At 45.5% G+C, this 19221-nt stretch overlaps 1 protein-coding gene across 1 annotated transcript; it reads left to right on the top strand.

Moving 5' to 3' along the window:
- The first annotated feature begins 4724 nt into the window (after nt 1-4724).
- Nucleotides 4725-18804, top strand: LOC146339732 (retinoic acid-induced protein 3-like). The gene is made up of 4 exons (XM_084811769.1): nt 4725-4877; nt 11200-12181; nt 14989-15047; nt 16725-18804. Exons 2-4 carry the CDS (start codon nt 11248-11250, stop codon nt 16815-16817), a joined length of 1086 nt encoding a protein of 361 aa, XP_084667895.1. The 5' UTR covers nt 4725-4877; nt 11200-11247; the 3' UTR covers nt 16818-18804.
- Nucleotides 18805-19221: the final 417 nt, after the last annotated feature.

Here is a 19221-nt window from a genome sequence, read left to right as displayed (position 1 = left end):
GCAAATACCTCTAAAAATACTTGCTGTGAACAGAGATGCTTTCAGTTGTCATGAGGAAGAGTCTACATAAACAGCATTGTTTAGGTCAGGCTTCTGCAACCTGGCACCCTCTGGATGTGTTGGACTACAATCCCCATCAGCCTCTGCCAGCAGGGATGATGGGAGTTGTAGTCCAAAGCATCTGGAGGGCACCAAGTTGGGGAAGGCTGGTTTAAGTCATATGATCTTCTCTTCAACCTGGAATCCTGCACTGAAAAGAGAATTTTCCCCCAGTTAGTCTTATTGGCCAGGATCAAAAAAGCTACTGGGTTTACCCAGTACAATTTCTTAAAAATGCCTTTTAAAACCATACTTGGTGTCTTAAACAGTTAACTCAGTATTCTAGTATGGGACAGTTTATGCCTTCAGGAGGAAAGCTCAAATCTTATATTCCTTTATGATAGATGGTGGTCAGCAACCAACAACACACAGGTTTAATAATATGCATCTGCCATGTCATATGAATTTAAGAGTTTCATTTTGAGACATTATCATTTGACTTGAAAATGGATGCTTCTTACATTACTTGCCATGCTAATCCTATCCAGTTGTTGTTGTTGTTCAGTCGTTCAGTCATGTCCGACTCTTCGTGACCCCATGGACCATAGCACGCCAGGCCTTCCTGTCCTGCGCTCTCTCCTGGAGTGTGCTCAAGTTCATATTCATTGCATCGGTGATGCTATCTAGCCATCTCATCCTCTGCCGTCCCCTTCTCCTTTTGCCTTCAGTCTTTCCCAGCATCAGGGTCTTTTCCAGAGAGTTTTCTCTTCGCATTAGGTGGCCAAAATATTTGAGCTTCAGCTTCAGTATCTGTCCTTCCAAAGAGCACTCAGGGTTGATTTCCTTTAGGATGGACTGATCTGACCTCCTTGCAGTTCAGGGCACTCGTAAGAGTCTTCTCCAGCACCACAGTTCGAAAGCATCAATTCTTCGGCGCTCAGCCTTCCTTATAGTCCAGCTCTCACAGCCATACGTTGCTACTGGGAAAACCATAGCTTTGATTAGACGGACCTTTGTCGGCAAGGTGATGTCTCTGCTTCTTACTATGCTGTCTAGGTGTGCCATAGCTTTCCTCCCAAGGAGCAAGCGTCTTTTAATTTCATGGCTACAGTCACCGTCTGCGGTGATCTTGGAGCCCAAGAAAATAAAATCTGTCACAGCTTCCATTTCTTCCCCTTCTATATGCCAGGAAGTGATGGGGCCAGATGCCATGATCTTCGTTTTTTTATTGTTGAGTTTCAAACCAGCTTTTGCACTCTCCTCTTTCACCCTCAACAAGAGGCTCTTGAGATCCTCTTCACTTTCTGCCATTAGGGTGGTATCGTCTGCATATCGGAGGTTGTTGATAATTCTCCCAGCAATCTTAATTCCGACCTGTGATTCATCCAACCCGGCGTTTCTCATGATGTACTCTGCATATAAGTTAAATAAGCAGGGCGACAATATGCTAGGGGTGCACGAAAGTCACTTACCTGGTCTCGCAGCTTGCTTCGCAGTGGGGGGGAGGCGCATCGCTGCTCCCCCCGAAGTTCAGGCTGGGGGGGGAGGCTTCCCTCCTCGCCCGGCCGAAATTCAGGCCGCGGGGGAGGCTTCCCGCCTCGCCCGGCCGAAATTCAGGCCGAGGAGGAGGCGCCTCGCCTCACCCGGCCGCGAAATAAAAAGTAAAACAAAAACAAAAAACGCCCCCGTGATAGGCTATGTGACGATTTACGTAGCCTATCACGGCTAGATCTGCAAAGTCAGCCGTGATAGGCTACGTTAATCATCACGTAGCCTATCACGGGTGACTTAAAAAAAAAAAAGCGCGTACGCAAATGGCGGCTCCCTATGGGGGCCGCCATTTGCGTACGCGCTTTTTTTTTTTTTTAATGTCACCCGTGATAGGCTACGTGCCTCCAGCTTACCTTGATTCATTGATCTTACATTCCAGGTTCCTAAACAATATTGTTCTTTACAGCAGCGGATTTTCTTTTCACCACCAGACACATCCACAGCTGAGTGTTCTTTCAGCTTTGGCCCAGCTGCTTCACTCTTTCTGGCACTACTTGGAAATACCCTCTGCTCTTCCCCAGTAGTATATTGGACACCTTCCGACCTGAGGGGCTCATCTTCCGGCATCATCTCTTTTAGCCTTGTGATACGTTCCATGGGGTTTTCTTGGCAAGAATACTGGAATGGGTTGCCATTTCCTTCTCCAGTGGACCACATTTTGTCAGAACTCTCTGCCATGACCTGTCCGTCTTGGGTGGCCCTGCACGGCATAGCTTATGGCTTCACTGAGTTACGCAAGCCCCTTCGCCACAACAAGGCAGTGATCCATGAAGGGGATCCTATCCAGTAGTTCAAGAAAAATAGCTAAATAAATTAAAACAACAAGGAGACTTGTGGCACCTTAAAGACTAACACATTTATTCTGGCATAAGCGTTCATGGACTGAAGCCCACTTCATCAGATGCATGCACTATTATGGAGTTTCAGGTTTATATACAGTACATATGTGTGAGGGGAGAGGAATTGTAAACAATGATGTCAGAAGGAAAGTAAGTGCAAAAAATGACAATCATATTATTAACAGTGGTCATTTACGGTGCATTTGTGGCTGATAACACATCCTGGTATGGTGCTAAGCAAGCCAATTAATGCATGTAGTGTGATAAAAATCCTTTATCCTGCTTCAAACCTCTGGCAAAAGAATGAAACCCATTGATGAGTTTTAACTCGGCAGTCTCTCACACTAGACATTCTTGACAAAACTGTTGTGAAGGCAGGTGAAAGGTCCCTTCACATGGCCCAAATGTATTCCAGATTAGCCCAGGGTGTGGCCACAGCTGTTGCTGAGGCCTCAGGGCTAGCTTCAGGTGTTTGGAGAGCATAAGTAAAATATTAAAACCCTGCTCATCCTTCAGTTCATTGGTTTCGCAAGCCCTTCTCATGCTTAGCGAGCCATATGGCTTGGCCTCCATGTCCTCATCCTACAGCCACGCCTGCTATGATTCCTTCCTGGCTCAACCCCTCTCTTCCATAGCTCTCCCCAAGCACTGTCCCCATTCCCCAAAGGTCCTATAGGCCAGGGCTGCTCAGCCAGGAAGTTACAGTTGGCGTGTGCTAACTCAACTATTTGCCCTCCCTCCCTTCCTCCCTCCTTCCCTTCGGTGGTTGGTTAATTTTTGTGAATCTCCCAGAGAGCTTTGGCTATTGGACGGTATGGAAGTGAAATAAATAAATAAATAAATAAATAAATAAATAAATAAGCGAGCTGAAACAAGTGCTTGAATCTGGCGGTGGTGGGGTGTTATTGGGGGCTGTATTTAGGGATGGACAAATCTGTCAATTTCAGTTTTTCCTCATTTTTCCAAACGTAAATTCAGTTTGTCTTGGACTTTGATAATGTCCACAATCTTAAGTTCGTCTCATCCCAAACGTTGAGATTTTAATTTTTTAAAGCTCGCATGAAAATTCATAAGCATTTTTGTCCACCTTTCTCCAAAAACATGCATTTTTGATTGCACTTTTGTCTAATATACACATTCTTGCAAGCAATTTTCCTAATATAATGCACATTTGAAAGTTATTTCTCCTAATATATGCATTTTCTACGCATCTTTTGATTGGAGAACTCCACTGCAAAATGTGAATTTTGAAGCATAATGGAATTTCAGTTCACATAGTGGTTCAAAACTGCAAAATTAGGTAAGTTCTCATACAAATGCAAATGAAACCAATTTCTAACACATCTCTAGTTGTAATGAAATATACAACGCGTCAGCTCCCCCCCCCCCCATTTTAGCTGGATTATGCACCTAGTAGCCTTTGAAAATACAGTAGCTAAGGGGGTGGTGGATGTCATCACAAAAGGTAAGATGGGTGGTTATTCTGTGATTTGAACACTGACAGAGGCACAGCTGGGACTAGACATGTGCTGTGACAACAGTAAAATGGCTTCCCCTGTGGCAATAACTGAGAAGTGCCAAACAGAAGGATGTCCTTGCTAGGGCCAACTTCACACACTGCACACATTTTGCAGTGATGACACAGAGCAAATTTCACAGGCTTTCTGCATGATCACTGAACCCACAACAGCATAAGATATGCCTATCTGGGGCCAGTTTGGGCCACGGTAAAGTATAGGTGTAGGAAGTACAGGGTGTTTCTTAGGACACCTGAACAGCAACCATTTGTTCAGGGAGGCAAGAAAAGTAAATTCCTGAAAATTTGCAGGCAAGAAAAATTTCTGCTCCAAGGATGAAGAATACGAGGAACAGAGACTTTTCCTCATGATCACTTGTATACTTCCTGAGCACAGTGGCTTAGGAGGTGAATATTAGGTAAGTACATAGAGATATGATGGAGAGGAGCAGAATGGCGTGATTTGGGGCCTGGGGTCTCCAACAGGCCCACGCCCTCTTGGTTTCTCAACTTCCAGGGAGGTACAGTTTATCAGCTGCCTAGATGAATGGTAATGGATTCAGTTGTGGGGTTGAGACAGGCGAGGGCTCCTTCCCCACCCAGCTGCTAGGGTGACTGTCCAGTTGACGTCAGACTTCTTTACTTCATCTCCTGGCACCAAGAGGATGTTATATTTATAACAGCACTAGAAGTAGTGGAACTGGAATAGGTGTGTCCAACTCCTTGATCCCCCCCCTTCTTCTTCATTTGCTTTTAAAGCTGCCCTTAGGAGTCTGTGAGAGCAATTTTGCTGCTTGTCTGCTCCGGGACAGAAAGAACGACAGGAGGGAGCAGAGATTGTTTGCTGAGCGGGCAGTGCAGGTATTTCCCGGCTTTGGCCTTTGCAACTGAAGAAGACTCATCTCATAGTTTTGAGCCAAGGTACAGTCAAGGTAAATCAAAGCCAAAGCTATACCGTTATGGGACTGTTAGAGCTCTAACTTTGGTAAGAGGGACAATGGATCTTTCTCAGCCAGTCGCCAGGGACAGGCTGCTGTGGTGCAGCTTTCAAGTTACTTCATGTTGTTTGGTGTAATGTCAGGAGGATGAAATATGAGTACAAAATCTGTATCTTGAAAGGTTTCCAGGACCGTCCAGGGTTGCGAATGTCTGAGAAGCATCTTGGAATGCCAGAAGGTGTAGTGGGTAGAGTGTTGGTCTGGGGAGACAAGGCTTCATTCTAGATGCAACCATGAAGCTCTATGAGTGACCTTGAGCCAGTCTCTCTCTCTCTCTCTCTCTCTCTCTCTCTCTGACTAATCTACTTTTAAGGGTTGTTGTGAAGATAAAATAGGATAATTAGGTGCACTTCTCTGAGCAGTTTGGATAGAGGAAAGAAAGAAAGATCTAGATTATATGGACCCTTGGTCTGATCTAACAATAGTTCATTTGGTTTTATAACATTTGTTGCCATTCCTGTGTTTCACAGTCATTTATTTATTTATGCATTTTAGTCACTTTTCTTTAAAGTTATGCACAGAGACTTATGGGATAAAAATCACATCTGTGGACAGGATTAGACATGACAGCAGCACAACCCAACCCCAGATGTGCCGAACCCTGTAATGCAAGAGAGGAAGAAAAGATTTATGGTATCGCATCGGTGGGCAGATGGTGGCAGCGAGTTGAACCATTTCCCAGCCCTTGCTCCCCCCCCAACCCGCTGTCTCTCCCCAGAAATTTCTCTTTCTGATCATGGAGGTACGCTGGAAGAAAAAATGGCTTGGGAGAAGCAATTATTTGTGTGGGTCAGGAAGGGTTCATCTCCTCCCTCCTGCCCACTCATCTTATATTTTAAACCTCCCCCACCCGCATTTTATAGGGAATCAGCCGCAGCCCAATTCTGATACACAGGTTTCATGCCATCGCATCTAGCCTGACTCCTGCTACAGAGGTGGAGAATCAAGGAAGGGAAGCCACTAGACTATTAACTTTTGAAGATAGAATGTAATTAAAACTGTGGTGAACAATAGGTCTGAACAAAATCAATAGCCAAATACGTATCTAGCATATGTCATATCATTATAAACAGGCGGGCACAAAATATGGGCAGTGTCTAGTTTGTGGCTTGCATTCCTTGTCTGCTGGTTGGCACGTGGGGTGGCCTTCACTTGTCATGTTTTTAATGTGTCAGATACCAGTTGGCAACCATTTTCTGGCTACTTCCTTGAGTATGAAAAGTGCTGGGTTCTGATCTAGACGTTCCTTATTTATGCATATGCAGTGCTGCATGAAGCATTCAGGATACTGGTTTCTGGATCTGGCTGTTTGACCTTTCACTATCAGAACATGTAGATTTAAGCTATCTGGACAGAGGTTGGCAAACTAGGCAGTTGAACAAATGCTTTTCAGCCCAATACTATGCACGTTTACTTGGAAGTAAGTGCCACTGAATCTCAAGAAAGTATACATAGGACTGCTGCAGTAAAATTGGAAAAAAAAAAACACGTTTCTTTTCCTTCTCAGCAATGGTGAAGTTCATTGCAATTCATAAATGTCTTGGTGGCCATCATACATCCAGGCAGATGCCAACAGTAAGATATTGTATAGGGCAACCTTCTCTGACTTGCTGCACTCCAGATGCGTTAGACTGCAACTCCCATAATTCCCAGCCATCCTGGCTGGGAATGATAGGAATTGCTATCCACCTATCTGGAGGGGACCATGTTGGGGAAGCCTAGTGTAGAGGTCCTGGTTTGGAAAATTATCACTGGAGAAGCAATGGATGCAGCGTTCAACCCTTACAATGAGTTCTCCATTTACAGCGTCCTGAAGGAATGCTTGCAGCTGCATGGCAACAGAGGAAACCCTTCCTATTTGATGTAATATTGATGACTGCAAACAATTACAATGGGTTGGATCCAGACGTTAGTAATACTTCGATTAGATCTATTGAAATCAATGGGAATTACATTCATTGGGTATAACTGAAGTCCCATTGGTTTCAATGGGTCTAATCTAGGTATGACTAAGTCTGGATCCAACCCATTAATCACACAGCCAGTCTTGATTGGAGAATACCCTGCATTTGGGATCTCAGCTCAGGGGTGGCCCAATACACGTCATTCATATGATAAGGGGCACATCTGTTACCATCACTTCTACCTAATATACTCTTGCTCAGGAAAATTTGGGCAAAATGCCCCTTTCGTGTTTAGGGATAAGGAGGATACAGGAGGCAGGAACTGTGGTTGAACCCAAGAGAGAATTAATAGAGAATGCTTCAGGCTCAGGTCCAATGAATGGCACACAATATGGGAAGGATTTGTTTTTATTTATCTGTGTATGCTATAGCAATGTATATCAATGTACCTGGTGCTGTACAATGGGAGCAAAAAAGAAGAAAGAGTCCTTGCCCCAAGTAGCCTTACTGAACCTGAAAGCCTCTGGATGTGTTGGACTGCAACTCCCATAATCCCCAGCCAGCATGGCCATTAAAATGCAACAAAAAAAATAATATACTTTCAATATCTTCAGGGTGTTTTTTTAAAAACGGAAGTTGAAATTATCAGTGGCCCTCCTCTTTATAGGCTCTGTGTTTGCTTTCTGTGAGTCATGGAGATAGGGTGGTCACTTACACAAGGCCAGAAAAGAGGAAATGGATCAGCCCCAAAAGGAGAGCCATATTTGCATACATTTTGCCTATCCTAATTTATATTTATATATGCAAATTCAGAAATAATGACTATGGCTTGGATCCAGACTTAGTCATTCTTAGAGTAGACCCATCAAAATCAATGAGATTTATGTTAGTCATGACAAACTTAAGCCCATTGATTTAAATGGGTCTGCTCTAAGTATGACTAAGGCTGGATCCAACCCTATAATTTAAATAGAAATACCGCACTTTAAGAAGGATGCAGACAAACTGGAGAGCATTCAGAGGAGGGCAACAAAGACGATCAGGGGACTGGAAACAAAGCCCTATGAGGAGAGACTGAAAGAACGGGGCATGTTTAGCCTTGAGAAGAGAAGACTGAGGGGAGATAGGATAGCGCTCTTCAAGTACTTGAAAGGTTGTCACAGAGAGGAAGGCCGGGATCTCGTCTTGATCATCCCAGAGTGCAGGACACGGAATCATGGGCTCAAGTTACAGGAAGCCAGATTCCGGCTGAACATCAGGAAAAACGTCCTGACTGTCAGAGCAATACGACAATGGGACCAATTACCTACGGAGGTGGTGGGCTCTCCCACACTGGAGGCGTTCAAGATGAGGCTGGACAGCCATCTGTCAGGGATGCTCTGACCTGGATTCCTGCACTGAGCAGGGGGTTGGACTCGATGGTCTTGTAGGCCCCTTCCAACCCTACTATTCTATGATTCTATGATTCTCCATCTCACCACAGTGGGGAAGACTGTGACCAGGTGACCTGTGCGCCCCTTGCTCAGTCTGCTGTCCAGCTGCTAAGCATTGGTGGGCAGCTTCGAGGCCCAGTGCTTCCTTCTGAGGGTTCTTTTATCTTCAAACCAGACTTGGACTAGACAGCCTTTCAAGTGAAGGGTGCCTCCAAATAGAGGACTGTCCTGTGACAGCCTTTAAAAGAGAGCTGTCCTTTGTGACGTGGGGCATGTAGAGATGGTAGATGAGGTTAGTGTTGGCTCCAGGTTTTGGAGGGCCCTTGGGCTAGACGCCCTCCATGCCCCCCCCCTCAGTCAGGGAGACGAACTTCCTACCAGCATTGTCACCAGCTGCTCCTCCCTCGCCTCCTCCTCAGTGCTGCCACCTGCCTGCTTGCCAGCCAGAGAGTCAATGAGCAAATAGACTCATCTGCTGCTCCTTCTTCACAGCACCACTGTTGCCTGGGCCAGAGCGAGAGGAGGGGGTTGCAATGGGGAAGAGAAGGAGCAGGCCTGGAGGCACTTGTCAGTAGGTCCCCTGTTGGCCTGTGGGCCCTTGGCAGGTGCCCGATGCCCACCCGTGGTGCCGGCCCTGGACGAGGCGTGGCATTCTGAGTTCTGTAGCAGTTTTTATGCTTGTTCGATGTAACTGCAGAACGCAAACAATCATAAGCATATTCTTTTAATTATTACACACATATCCTACCTTTCCTCCCCTGCCCCCTGCCCCCTGCCCTCTTGTCTATTCTGTCCTCAGAACAATTGTGTATTTTACGACATTTAGATGCTTCCCACCAACAATAAAAGTGAGCCGGTACATAAAAGGTAACACCATAAAACTTGAATATAATATAACACCAGCAGCAGAGGATGAAATATAATAACTCACAGCAGCATCAGACATTTTTGCAGGCCTTAAACTCTAAAAATGTCACAAGATCTATAGACCACTCAAAGAACTGAAGGTTAAACAATTAAAAGGCCTGGGGAATTTTTTTTTTTTTTAAGTCTTCATCTGGTGCTGAAAAGACCAGAGTGCAGGTGCCAGCCACGCCTTTCTGGGAAGGGTGTTCCATAACCGGGACACCGCCACTGAAGGTTCTCTCCCTGGTAGCCAACCATCTCACCTTGCTTGGCAGGGGCACCAGGGAAGGGCTTCTGAAGAAGAACTTAGGTCCTAGGTAGGAAAATATGGGAGGAAGCAATCTTCAAGGTAACCTGGGCCCAAGCTGTTTAGGGCCTGAAAACAGTGGAGGCTGGTGGCTCCGATGTCAGTGGGGCGGTAAATCCACTCTGGATTTCAGTCAGAACCCTTCAGAACTCTAAAGGAGTTCTTGAACAAGCCATCTTGAGAACCCATGGTTTGTTGCTGGGTTGTTCAGGCTGGTGAACAAGCCATACTGCGTGTTTAACAAACCACCCTGCAGAAAATGGCATGGGTTCAGACAACACGCTAAGCCATGGTTCAACAAACAACCCACAGTTCAACAACAGCTCACACTCAACCACTGAGTGTGGGTTAGTGTGTTGTGTGAACCCAGTCTATGAAGCTGATCCTTTAGGGCAGGGGTGGGGAACTAAATTAAGATGGGAGGGGATGAGCCACATTAGGGTGTGTGACCACGCTTATCCCCCTGACATCATTTGGTTCCGGGGTGGTGTGCCGGGTGGATGATCCACTCTTGTGCATTGGTCAGGACCTGGTTTTGCTGAGCATGGAGCTTTCCCCATTGGGGAAAAGCCTATGTTCCGTGAAGCTGCCCTGACAGAGTTGGTGGCTGGAGGGGCATTCCAACCACTGGCTGTGCCCACGATGCTTTGCTGCTTGGCCCATGCTGCATCCTGCCCAATGGGGGAAAGCACCATGGTGGGGGAGTCTGGTTGGGGACTCCAGCTCAACAGATTCCCACCAGCTCAGCCCCCCAGACTGGAGTCCACGGACCACTGCGCCTGCTGGACTTGGTGCATGCCAAGTAGGGCATGTGTGGTGGGCCCTGCTGCTCCACTGAACTACCATTCTGTGCAAAATGGTGGCTCGGCCTTTTCCGTAAAGGCCGATTTTATGTAAATGGGAGCTGTAAAGAGGTCCATTTATGCAACATTACAGGTGTACACCGTTGACACCTGTAAAGATGTGCAAATGGGCCTCTTTATGACTGCCATTTATGCAAAAGTGGCCTTTACGGAAAAGGCTGAGCCACCATTTTGCACAGAATGGTGGCCTGGTGGAGGAGTGGGACACCACATGCCGCTCACCAAGTGCCTGCAGACCACCCTGCGGCCTGCTACACTCGGTGAGCAGGTCGAGCAGCTGGCGGGGTTCCGGCAAGCAGCGTGGATGGCAGTGACTTTGCCCATCCCTAGCACCACGTGGGCGAAACTGTCCCAGCCAAATCAGTGGCTGGAGGCCAAGCCCCACCTGCTGGAAGAATCCATGAAGGCGCTGCAGACTGGATGGGGAACTTCTGTGGGCCAGAGGATCCCCATCCCTGCTTTAGGGGGAGTGCAACCCCCTCCAGAACAGGTTGAACACCACTCAGCTGGGCAGATGAATCCCCTGCTAACAGTACCTCCATGTTGTCTGGACTGAGTCTCAGTTTACTGGCCCTCATTCAGCCCATTATTGGGTCCAGGCACTTTATCCAGGCACTGTTGCCAATTGGAATAGACAATTCTAGGCTAGATGGACCGGTAGTCTGACTCGGAATACAGTCACTTCATACATTCATGTGATGCAGTTAACCAAGTAAGGATTTTATCCCAATTAACTCAATAATTATTTGATTTATTTGGCAGTTTACTGGCCTGATCCAGATAAGCTCTTCCTATGTTATTTCATGAGTGGTTACAATCTTATGCATGTCTTTTTTCCCACAGGTCTTCTTTAAAGAAAAGCCATCAACTTTAGGGCTGTCTTGAGGCACCATGGCTGCCTCCCGTCCGAGAAGCTGTGGCAACATAGACGCTGACTATTACTTCCTGTGTGACATGGAGGCTGATTGGGGCATTGTTGTGGAATCCTTGGCCACGGCTGGTGTCATCGTCACAATCATCCTCATGCTGGTGCTCTTCTGCCTGATCTGTAAAGTCCAAGACAACACGAAACGAAGCCTGATCCCTGTCCAGTTCCTCTTCCTTCTGGGCACTCTAGGAATCTTTGGCCTCACCTTTGCCTTCATCATCAGGCTCAATAAGATAACGGCCCCCACTCGCTTCCTACTTTTCGGGGTCTTCTTTGCCCTCTGCTTCACCTGTCTCCTTGTCCATGCCTTTGACCTCCTCAGGCTGGTGAGAGGAAGAAGCCCATTTAAAGGATGGCTGTTGCTGGTTATCGCCATCAGCCTGGCCATTGTGCAAGTGATTATAGCCATACAGTATGTAGCCATCAAGAACACAGTACTAAGCAGCCTGCCACTGTCAGAGGAAATCAGAATGGATGAAGTACGCCAGGAGTTTGTATTACTTCTCATCTACGTGCTTTTCCTGATGGCACTTCTCTTTGTCGTTTCCATGTTTGTTTTCTGTGGGTCATACAGAAGGTGGAAGAGGCATGGAGTGCACATATGGCTCACTGCCTTGTTCTCCATAGTCATCTGGGTGGTGTGGATCAGTATGTTGATGAGAGGCAACCACGCTTTAAACAGACAGCCAGCGTGGGATGACCCTGTTATCAGTATTGCTATGGTAGTGAATGGATGGGTCTTCCTGAGCCTCTACGCAGTGCCTGAACTGTGTTTCCTCACCGCTCCACCAAAGCCCGGAGACTATCCTCTGGAGAATAACGTCTGCCAGCCTAAAGTCATGAAGAAAACCTTTGGAGTAGAGAATCAAGCCTATGCTCAGGACGACAACACACAAGGTATTCTGAACCCGTAACAACTTCTATGTCTGGGGGGCTGGCAAGTGGTCTGTGTGAGGGAGAAAACGAGTGTCTTCGTGCGCTGAAAAATCGTTAAAATAATATGAATGTTTTAAGAGGAGAATTGAACAGGATAAAAGAAGCTTGAGGCATTTCCACATGGCAGCTTCCCATGCTCGAATTCGGTGTTGTGGAGTGCAAATGAATACCACATAGGAAGTACCATTGGAAAGGCAGACAGACACCCCTGAGCCATTGGTGGGCGGCCAGCTTCATCGTGGTCCCTGTTATGTTGGCCGACTGTCAGCCATGATGAAAATGGGGGAAGGAATTTAGAGCTTCCTTCCTCCATTTTTATCATGGCTGATAATGTAAAGCCATTGCTTGCTTGCTTGCTTGCTTGCTTGCTTGCTTGTTTGTTTATTTATTTATTTATTTATTTATTTATTTATTTATTTATAAAATGTATCATTTGCCAGACAATACTACATAGCCAGTCAGGGTTGGCTACATGGTGATGTCACAAAGCGAAATTAGAGAATCATGAAAACCAAAGCCAGGTAGTTGGAAGGTAAATGAACAAGTACCAAATGAATAAAATTACTTTAAAAACCAAAGCTGCCAAACAATTACTCTTTTTTTAGTTGGTTAATCATTGACTTTTGGGACAATTAATGGATTAATTAATTAAGTACATTTAAGTACATTTATGTATGACCCAAATGACAATATGTCTTTCTGATATGTTGAAAGAATTACTAGATAATTTACATTAAAAAAAACTACCCCAAAGCTACCATTCGTTCTTAGAAGAAAAGGCTATCTTTAATATTTCTTTTTTTCATTGTCTAACACATCAGAAAAAGTAGCAGCAAAACTAAACATGTGCCTTAAGTCACAGTTCCACCTATTACAATTTTACTATTTATTTATTAATTATATATTGATATACAGCCCTTCATTATCAAATCACAGGGTGGTGTACAAAATGCATTAAAACAATACTAAAATATAAAGATAAAAAGATCAATCAACAAAGACAATGTATCCAGCTAGGTTTAACATCAGCAAATGCCTGGGTATACAGATAATTTTTCAAGGGGCACCTAACCGTGATTCATCCTCACTGATTAATCCATCTCCCCTCACTGATTAATCAGCTAAGACTTTAGTTGACTAACCTGCCAGTTGAGGGTTGCAGTTTTATTAAAAAACTTTTTGATCAAGTAATCTCTTGTTGAAATTGATCTGAATCATTATTTTTTAAATGATTGATTTATTGATGGAACATCCAGGTCACATCAGAAGGATACAGTTTTAGCAGAGTCTTTTGTTAGTATGCAAAGGTAAATCAATTCATATTTGGGGCATATTTAACTGTTTAATTTGTTCAAAGTGGTTATGGCACCTTTGCAAGTGTTTAGTAGCAGGAAATACAGGAATCTTCAGTCTGAGTTTTGTAAGGATCCCAACACTCGCACCACAATCACTCGAGGTACTGGGGTGAATAAGATTTTACGTGGCTCCCATTCCTCATAGCGTACTGTTAGCAATTGTATACCGAGAATAGTCAACTCACGGGCAGAGACAGTCATTTGTAGTGTTGCACAGTGTTGAATAAGGAAATTGTAGTGTTGCATGTGTTGCACAGTCCAATCTTGTTCATGATCTTGTTCCTGTTTACTTGGTAAGTCCATTTGTATTTAATGGGACTTACTCCCTGGTAAGTGTGCTTAGGATTGCAACTGTGTTTAGTTAGTTAGTGAATGCATTTCCCACTTTTGGACTTGACTAAGGTGTCATGTAGTGAGGTAAACATGACCATGACCCTGAAATGTGTGGTAGTGGGGTTCTGTGACACTCATCTTGCCACAACTGTCTCCAATGGTGCAGTGATGTGTGGTTGAAGTGCAGATGCTCCTCATGACAGTCCCCATAGCCACACCCCCAAGGAGAGTCCAAAATTCAGGCTGCTGTGTTGATCCATATCAAGAAACCAGTTCTAGCAATTTTCTGCTCCACCAGGGGCAGGTCTTTGGTAAAGCTAATGGGTCTTTGCCCATTCAAGACCAAGCCACCCCCAAATACTTAGCGTTACATCAGGGAACTGTTTATTGTTGCTGGGAAAATCCATTTCTCCCCAGCTACTGTGACAAGGGCAGCGGCCGCAGCGCAAATCAGAGGGAACAGGGAATTCCGAGAGGGGTGGGGGTGCCGGATGATGCCAGTGTCCCTACCAATTAAAAAGTGCCAGTTCTGCATCCCAGTGAACCACTGACTGTCTCTAAGCATGGATACTGAAACCACATATTGATTGGGTTCGGACGATCATGGAGGTGAAAGAAGCCATTATGGCTTCTTCCCCCACCCCTGGGCATGCCATGTGTGTGACCGTGATTTCTTTAATCACCCATGATGCAGTGTGGGTTGCTGTGTCATCCAAACCCGGCGCAGTGCACGGCAGGGGTGGCTTCTCACCCACGCCAAAACCCATTGTGGCAGTTGTGGCGTTGGTAAGAAGCCACCCCTGCCATGCACCGTTCCAGCTTCAGATGACATGGCAACCTGTGCTGCATTGTGGGTAATTATGCAAATCACGATCACGTGGATGGCATGTGTGGGGGTGAGGAAAGCAGCCACGCCCCCGTGATAATCTGAACACAGCCAATGAGTATATAAGTGGTGGCCACCTTCTTGCTCCAGATGGTTTTCTGGAGGTGAAATTGAGTCGGCTTTGCTTATGTGGTGATTCTGAAGGCATTAACTCTCTTTCTGTCTCTCCCCCCCCCTTTGCCTTTCTTTTTCAGTTCCAGAAGAGAATAGGGATCATTCATATGTTCCTTATTCAACTCATTTCCAGCTGAAGGTAAACTGTCTTTCATTTTACTACTGGAGTGATTCTTACAATACAGCCTCTTTCTTCCATTGGCCTAGAAGGGGATTTCAAAATACTTGGATAACTAGACATTTGGGGGTGGTGGGGTGGCGGGGGGAAATTTGATGCTCATGTAAGATTATATGGATTTGGGTCTGTGTGGGATACAGAGAACTTGGCTAACAAGTTGCTTTTGAGAAATGAGGTCTGAGGAACTGGGGTTAATTTGGTCTGTATACAGTCAGAACAACAGTTTATGGGGCAGATAACACAGCTAAATTAGCTTTGAGTTATTTAGGGTGCAATCTGAAGCATGTTTAGAGAGAAAAAAGTCCTACAACTCCCAGCATGCCCAGCTCCCCAGCATGCTGGGAGTTGTAGGACCTTTTTCTGTGTCAATATACATAGCATTGCACCCTTAGATATTTAAAATATTTTTATCCCACTTCTCAGCCAAAAAGGCTCCTGGTGTGGCTTATATATAATCAGTAAGACAAAACCATCCCTGCCCATATACTTTCAATCTAAAAAGACACAACACACAAGGAAAAAGGAGTGATGAGGGAAGAGGAGAAGTGGAGCTTGAGTCGTAGAAAGCTTGATACAGTTTTATAGTGGGCCCTACCAAATGCATCTGAGATAAAGACTACTACACCAAATGTTCTCTTGTGAACATATTCAAGGGTGAGCAGTGTGATTTCTGTTCTTACACTTGTTCACAGTGCTTTTGACAGCCATTGTTTCTACCACTGCCATTTCCACACAGTGCTCAGGATACCAGCCAATCAGAGATCACGCAGCAAGCACTTTGGTGTCACTGCTGACATTACTGAGGGCAAAAAAAGGCAAGCCGGAGTGAAGGCAATGCTACCTTCTGGTCACATGGGCATTCCTAGCCAGTCAGAAGTGTGTTGCCTCTCCTCTAAGCAGGCAAAGGAAGACAGGGGTTTCTGGTGAGCCACTGTGCTCAAACCTCAAATGGGAGCTGTCCACTGGGGAAGAGGGGTGGGGTGGGGGCAAACTTGTTTATCACCTTTTGCAGCACAACTGCAAGATCACTAAACGCTTTCCTGAATGACAGCTCCCTTTTGGCTCAGGTATACTTCCATGCAAAGCTAAGCATGTGGTAAAGTATCTAGCACGCCATTTCATCTGGACAGGCCCTCTTAAAAGAAGAAACAAAGGAAAATCCATTACCTACCACATGAGGGATCACAGTCTATCTTAGGACACAATCCTATGAATGTTTAGACAGAAGAAAAGTCCTACAACTCCCAGCATTCCCCAGCCAGCCATGGTGGGAGTTGTAGGACTTTTTTCTGTCTAAACATGCATAGGATTGTCCCCTTAAGAGTTTAGTTGCTGAATTCCTTACCATTAATAAGCATCCTGCTTAACAAAGGATTTCCCACCCCACCTCATTCACCAGACTTTAGTTGAGTTTGAAGAGACCCAAGCATTGGGATGTTCTTCCAGGTCTTTATTGGCATGGCCCACTGTCAATCTATCATTGCAACTATGGGGGCCATGGATTGCTCAGAGTCCCCCCAGTGCAGAAAAGGCAGCCCGGCTTGCTAAAAAGGAGCATGCAACTGAAGGAATGGATTGGCTTTCTCAGGATGTATTTCATTTCAAAATCTTAGAACTGCAATTCCTTCCTTCTTTCAGAACCTTGAGTCCCAACAGGATTTCTCCATTCCACGGCCTCACACCCGGCCCAGCCCATACCAAGGGTATTCTGGCGGGAAAGGTGTCAAGTAACAGCTTCGCAAGTGAACACCAGAGAAGCAGTACGGACGGAGTCAGCCGAGGTGCTGGAAGCCATCGTGGATATATCAGTCCTTCAGTTTTACTAAATCAGGAATGTGGTTCAGCACTACAGTGGATGAAGGAATATTGTTCCCCCCCCCCCCCGCCCTGCCTGCCTTTATTAATTTGTCTTTGCACATTTGGCACTTTATATGTCTTCGTACATTGGATTACTTCGTTTAATTGATCTCCCTCTTTTCAAACGTTCTCCCCTCATGCCATCACAGTTGCCCTGCCCCTGCTGTCACATCCTCGCTTGCCCTGTCCCCCCCCCCCCCCCAGTGGAGGCTGGTAGCTCCAATGTCAGTAGGTAGTGACTCCGCTCTGGTCACTATAGGGACTATAAAGGAGCTATCTCCTCTTTACCGTTCTAACTGGTTCTGACTGAAACCCAGAGTAGATTCACCATCCCACTGACATCAGATCCACCATCCACATATTGGGGGAAAGATCTGAGGCTGGGCTCTTGCTCTATGTATGTAAGTTTCCTTTGTGGTTTAAAACCCTGATTGTGCAGAATTGGTTGCAAATCCTGTGGAAAGCCTCTGTGTGTAGAGTAGGGTCCTGACTTCAGGCCCTCCCCACATGTGTATCGAGGAGGTGAGCGCGGTGCTCTCCGCCTCATATGACTGTAATTGTGTATCACCTAAACATTTCTTATGGCTTCTCTCAGTTCCACTAAGGCTTCTTTACCTCAATATTTTGTCCAAGCTCATTTTTCCTCAAAAGGGGTTGGATCCAGGATTCACCTTCCATTGATAGAAGGACCCCGCTCATGGAATGTGCCCCTGTCCAATGTTCAGGTGTCCACCCTTCTCCTGCACCACAGCTTACCCCATTCAGAAGGGCCCCCCACTTCTGCCAACCCAGGTGCACGCATTTAAATTTGGGTCCAACTCAAAATGCTGCAAGCAGGAAAAAGGCGTTTTCACTCAGTCACGGAGCTTGCTGAACGGAATGGGAGTAAAGAGCTTCATGACTATTCTTGGCCCAGGCCACATCTCTGAATTGTCTGCATGTACTTATTTTTCCTTTTTGCCTTCTGAATCACTGATATTAGCAAGAATAATTAAGGATAACTGTAATGTTTCAAAGTCCATTCCATGGTTTCCTAGCAGTTCTGGCATACTAGAATCTGGAGCAGTTCTGACCCAGTTTTTATTTAACACTCAGGTTCTGTCTGGTCAGGCAGCCATGACAGATTTTGCTAGGCCTCAAATTAAGTACTTGCTTGGTACTAGAGTTGTAATAAAACCACTCTTCTGCATTTTGTTGGGTCCCTGGAGAACCTTACAATAATTTCCTTCTGGCAGATGGCTTGGTTTCTCTTGCCTGGGAGTTGTAGTAGGCCAACATCTCTGAAGGGCACCAGGTTGGGGAAAGCTGTCGCAACAAATGAGGCAGGGTAGAGAAAGGGAAACCTGGGAAACAGTGGGGGTGGGGTGCAGTGGAAGCCACAATGGTTGCAGTCCTGTACTACTGACCTGGGAGTCAGTCCCATTGAACTCAGTGGGACCTCTGAGAAGGCATTAAAAGAAGCATTCATTAAAAAGCATTTCAGGCTAAATTGCGGCCGGGGGAGGACACCGGTTCTCAACATTACAAGCGCTTCCAGGAAGTCGGTTCAGATATTAGAGAAAAGGAAAATTTTGCAACAGGCTCAAGAAAAATAAGGCGTGATCCAGTGAACCTTCAGCTCTTTTATATCCCATTGATTTCCATGGGAGATATAGGCATATGTTTACATTTCTCCCATTGAAATCAAATGGAAAAACGAGTGCATAATTTTGGCTAGAATTTGCCCTTAAACCTGTGGGGAAGGTGTGTTAAGGAGTTTGCTTATGTGCTTGTAACTGTATTATAATATTTATTTGTTTATTTCTCATACTATACTGAATACATGGTCAGCATTTAATAAATAATTATAGTATGTATTGATAATTTGTTCTTTTGTCAATTTCTGTTTATGAAATATACTCATCAAATGAAATACACAAATTTCATGAAATACACTCATCAAATTTACGGCTGTGCACGGATGCCCCGATCCACTTCTGATGCCGCTTCGGCTCCTCGGAAGCAACCTCTATCTGCTTCGGACTGATTTGGACCCCCTCTGCTTCGAGTCAGATCCGAATCTGAAATGAGATTTGGACATCTGGATCGCCCATTTTGGGTGTTTTCCTGTTGACTTGCATGGGAAAACACAAACAGTCATAAACTTTTCAGTTTTTAGATACAGGCATGAAACTTGGGGACCTCTCCACCCCCCTGGAGAGGAGGCCACCTGCAAAATTTCACACAGTTTGGCCCAGTGTTTTTTGTGCTAAAAAAGGTAAAGGTGTCCCCAACCAGT

The sequence above is a fragment of the Heloderma suspectum genome, chromosome 7 (genome assembly GCF_057233095.1).
Source record: "Heloderma suspectum isolate Gila_16-S chromosome 7, 16-S_ref, whole genome shotgun sequence".
In the NCBI taxonomy this organism is placed as follows: Eukaryota; Metazoa; Chordata; class Lepidosauria; order Squamata; family Helodermatidae; genus Heloderma; species Heloderma suspectum.
Note: the sequence above shows the minus strand (reverse complement) of the source record. Positions and strands in the feature narration are given on the sequence as shown.

Excerpts from the sequence above, each read along its gene's own strand:
- LOC146339732 (XM_084811769.1), top strand. The coding sequence starts at position 11,248 with ATGGCTGCCTCCCGTCCGAGAAGCTGTGGCAACATAGACGCTGACTAT. Across the intron at positions 12,182-14,988 it reads TCAGGACGACAACACACAAG|TTCCAGAAGAGAATAGGGAT; the intron begins GTATTCTGAACC and ends TTTCTTTTTCAG. Across the intron at positions 15,048-16,724 it reads CAACTCATTTCCAGCTGAAG|AACCTTGAGTCCCAACAGGA; the intron begins GTAAACTGTCTT and ends TCCTTCTTTCAG.